Source organism: Rhinopithecus bieti, unplaced genomic scaffold, assembly GCF_001698545.2.
Source record: "Rhinopithecus bieti isolate Rb0 unplaced genomic scaffold, ASM169854v2 scaffold_4758, whole genome shotgun sequence".
Taxonomy (NCBI): Eukaryota; Metazoa; Chordata; class Mammalia; order Primates; family Cercopithecidae; genus Rhinopithecus; species Rhinopithecus bieti.
Genome location: NW_016804504.1, coordinates 1,000,657 through 1,005,338, shown reverse-complemented (window position 1 = coordinate 1,005,338; position 4,682 = coordinate 1,000,657). Strand labels below are relative to the sequence as shown.

General features: G+C 39.0%; 1 protein-coding gene across 1 annotated transcript in view; it reads left to right on the top strand.

The window, feature by feature from the left end:
* Positions 1-643: 643 nt before the first annotated feature.
* LHCGR (luteinizing hormone/choriogonadotropin receptor) overlaps positions 644-4,682 on the top strand; it is a gene marked incomplete at its 5' end in the record, with an annotated part of 48,656 nt that continues 44,617 nt past the window's right edge. The window contains 2 exons of the mRNA XM_017868832.1: positions 644-715; positions 2,727-2,801. Of these exons, the coding sequence (XP_017724321.1) occupies positions 644-715; positions 2,727-2,801 (147 nt within the window). The remainder of the gene's footprint in view (positions 716-2,726; positions 2,802-4,682) is intronic.

The window sequence follows — 4,682 nt, the reverse complement described above, 5'->3', positions numbered from 1 at the left end:
CGCCCAAGTGAGATGACCCCAGTATCTCAGTTGAAAATGCAGAAATCACCGGTCTTTTGTGTCGCTCGCGCTGGGAGTTGGAGACTGGAGCTGTTCCTATTCGGCCATCTTGCTCCGCCCCCCTCCAATTGTATTTTCATCATTCATTTCTCCACTCTGCTCAACATAGTTGTTGTCCATTTTCCCAACCAAGTCTATGGGATCGCTCACAACTGTTTAACTATATATTTTGTGCCAAGCCCTGTTCTTTACATGGATTATCCAGATTAATCATTACAATGATCCTGTGAAGCAGGAATTATTAGTGCAATTTTACAGACAAAGAAACTGAGCTGGAGGGCTTAAATAATATGCTAAGAATCACACAGCCAGGTAGTGGGACAGCAAAAATTTGAGTCCAGGTGTGTCTGATCTCAACATTCATGATCTTAACCACAAAATTATACACTCTTTGATAAAAACCAAGAATAGTCATGGCACATGTCTTCACCGATTTAAGTTAGAATCCTGAGCCTGAATCTAGTTCTCAGGAACTCTGAAGTCTCTGTCTCTCATACACATACACATACACATTTTATTCATGAACTTAAAAGGCAACCTATCATAAATCTTAAACTCTTGGATTTCCTTTTTTCTTTTCTAGATCACTTGCCTACCTCCCTGTCAAAGTGATCCCATCTCAAGCTTTCAGAGGACTTAATGAGGTCGTAAAAATGTAAGTCAGTTACTGCATATCAAAAGACATTCGTAATTGGAATAATGAATTTTTTCTAAGAGAAAACACATTTGAAAGGGGATAATTTTTCTAGGAAAGAAATTGTGTTTAGGATACTCGCATATTTTTACCTTTGTAATACAAATAATAACTAGAGACCTTTGGAGAAAAGGTATGATTTTAAGAGTCATTAAAATCCAGATAATTAACCTTGCTTCAAAGAACTGAATGCATTTTGTAAGTAATGATATATCTTTTAAGGAGAAAAAAAGATAGATTCCAATCATAAAAATTCTCCTTCTGCTGCAGCAGCTATTCCCTTGTGTCACATTTTTAGATAACACCCACATAGGAAAAAAAAAAATGTGTTGGAAGTTTATTGTGCATCAGAAGATAATCTTTGTATCTAAAATATAAGTAGATAACAAAAACACAGTATTTATAACTATATTGATGAAAGGCATTTATCAAAAGTGTAAAGTACTCAGATAATGCAGTATGATCTCATGTTTGTCAGACGTAACTTCGATCACTTGTCCGTGAGTTTCAGCTTCCAGGACCAAAGTTCCCATACTTGGAGAGAGAATGTTCTCAAGGGCCCAGTATTCCAGCATCTTTCTTAATATTAGCCTGAGTCAAAGGACTTCATGGCCATTGAGTTCCCACAGTGCATCTCTAATCTTAACAATCCACTGGACTTTGGAAGCAGATTTGCCTCTCTAAAGAAGATGCTACAGCATCGATCTTAGCTACTTTGGGAACCTCTATAGCCCTTTAGGGTGTTAGTAAGCAATTAGAATATTTAAAATAATGCCTCAAGAATTACTGCATATTATAGGAAATTCACTGCCGGTTACAGACTTGTCAGTTTACTTGAGCCTAACCCACGCTCTTCTGCTCTCAAGTTGGAATGTTGAGTTTTGATAACCTTTAATGCATTAAGACCTCCTACTGAGAAAAGCAGCTACAGTTAAATAAGCAAACCAATAGGTGGGAATAAGATGAATCAGCCCAAGAACAATCCATTCCTGTGTTGTTCAGAAAAGACATTAGCTGCCTTAGGCTCTGCTTTTCTGTGGGCTAATGTTCTCATCAGTCTGAAGTCTTCAGTGAGCCTTAACCTTAGAAATAAGTAAATGTACAGTTTGTGAATTTGAGACTTTTTTTTTCAGCTGGCAGGAAATGGTAGCTTATGTTGGGATTTTAGGGTAACACTGACATTACCTACATGCTTGCGAATCATATATGACAAAACTGGTTCCTTTATTTTTGTGTTGTTTCCAAAAAATTCAATTATTCATTACTCCATTCACTTATTCATTCATTCATTTGTACTCTTAATTCTGTGCCAAGCAACATAAAGCCACCAGGGATTCAGAAGTGAATAGAATATACTCCTTGTCCTCAATTTGCTCACAAGTGAGAAAAACAGTCAAGGAAGTAGATAATTAGAATTCAGGATGGATACCATGTGCAGGAGTTGACCACCTTGCAATAGCCTCAGCACGAGATTTTGGGAAACCAAGGGTTAAGAGTTATGAAACAATTCAACCCATATTAAAGCCTCACTAGAGTGACAGAATTGGGACCCAGAGATCCATATCCTAGTCTTGAACCTTAATATAAATACTATTTGACTCTCCTCTCAGGGCCTTAATTTCCAGAGCTGTAAAACAAGGGAATCTGACTAGATTTTCTCAACGGGCCTATGCAGCTCTAATAATCTGTGACTCTGAGCCAGAGATAAATAAGAGAAAAACCTGTCACATAAACAGGGGTTACTAAAACTTGCATTTCAACTGCACCTGGGTTGTAGGTGCCCATCAGTGCTTCTAAATCATACAGTGTTAGCACTGTATGATTTGGGGACAACTTGCACATCCTTGTTCTTTTCAGGCGGACATAGTGGAGTCCCCAGTTGTTGGGTCACACACACACATCTCATTATCATGCAGATACAGTCATTTCTTTCATGTTTCTTTCTCTTTTTTCCCCCCTCTCTCTTCCCTAGTGAAATCTCTCAGATTGATTCCCTGGAAAGGATAGAAGCTAATGCCTTTGACAACCTCCTCAATTTGTCTGAAATGTAAGCATCAGCTAATAGACAGTTTACTGCTGTACACTATTACCCTCGCTGGCTGGAGCCCACTTGGTATTTGTATTCAAGCATCCACTGCTAGGAATCCAAGAGGAAAAGACTACAGCAATTACTAGGTCTGGGCAGGCAATAATTTTTCTCACGGCAGTGGCCTGTAGGTTGCTATGGTGACAACTGCTTCTCCCTGGGAGCTGTATAAATTCTGAAACATCACAACACAAAGATAGAAATTAAAATTGACATTGTGAAGTCCTGCCAAGTAGCTCTCACCTATGGAGGGTATGGAGTACTTGGGATAGTGGGAAAATGTGGAAAAGAGCTTAGAGATCATAAATTGGTTTTTGGCACATTCACTCATTCAGTAAATGTTTCTTGAATACCTACAGTGTAAAAGCTCTCTAATAGGCATGTGTGTGTTGGGTTTGTTGGGTTTTGCTGTTGTTATTGTGATGTTTTGGAATTAACTCTTAGAAACAACACTTGCCAAAGTATCATTTGCCCAAAATATCACAAAAAGGATAGGAAAAGACTGGTTCAATTCAGTTTTCAAGTGATGAATCTGTGGCCTAAAGAGGTTAGCTTACTTGCTTGACATCACACAGCAAGTTAGCTCCAGAGCTGGAATTAGAAATAAATTCATGTGACTTCTAAACCAGGCCCCCTACTGCTGCTTTGTGTGGTCCAAACCTGAGCTTCCAGAAGAGCACTCAAACTTCACCTACTTTGGAGTTTCAAAAGTAAGGGAAGGGGAAAAGTATTAGCATCAAACATTTTTTGAGCTCTTGTGCTTGGCGTTTCTTCTATGTTGTGTCATTGAATCCTCACAGCTACCATGCAGAGTGGGGGTAATTATCTCTTTTGTCCAGGGGAAGTAATGGAGGCTTGGAAAGGCACAGAAACTTGACCAATGTGACACTTTAGACCAGGGGTATCTAATCTTTTGGCTTCCCTGGGCCACAGTGGAAAAAGAATTGTCTTGGGCCACACATAAAATACACTTACGCTAACGATAGCTGATGAGTTTTTTAAAAACTCATAATGTTTTAAGAAAGTTTACAAACTTCTGGGTCACATTCAAAGTCATCCTGGGCCACATGTGGCACGCAGGCTGTGAGTTCAACAAGCTTGCTTTAGACCATGGCAGGACTGGGATTCAATCCCAGACTGTCTTACTTCAAAGCTCCTGCATTTTCCATTATACCACAAGGTCCCCCTATAAATGATCCAATGAATAATTACCTAAAGAGAATAATTAATAGGTAAGTACATGAGCAACTACCGTGTGTCCAATACAGGGCCAAATGCTATTGGAATACAGAGGAGATAAAATAGAAATGTCCACCACGAGATGACAGTGTAGCCAGGGAAGTAAGACTACTCACCAGTTACAGAGAAATCCAAAATAATGAGTAAGTGCAAAAGACATAGTCTGGACTTAGCTGAGAAGCAGAATCACACGTGGGGCTCATTACAATTGCAGAATGACAGTCCTATCTCAGACCTGGAAAGCTGCAGTTTTAACAGACTTCCCAGGTAATGCTAAAACACAGCTTATATTGAGAACCACCAGGGCAGCTAATGATAAATAAAGCTTCCCGTGATGCAAAGCCACATTCATCAACAGAAAGAAACATAAAGCACTCTCAGGGAAAGTTTACGGATTCCCAAAGAAGGCCCTAAGACTAGCATGCTAGCTCCAGGAAGGCTCTTTTTGCTTTGTTCACAGCTGTATTCCTAGCACATAGAACAATGCTTGCCACATGTAGGTGCCCAATAAATGTTTGTTGAACGAATGACTGGGCTAAGGTCAGGCCCCAAAATTCTTTTATTAAATTTATTTTATTTATTTATTTATTTATTTATTTATTT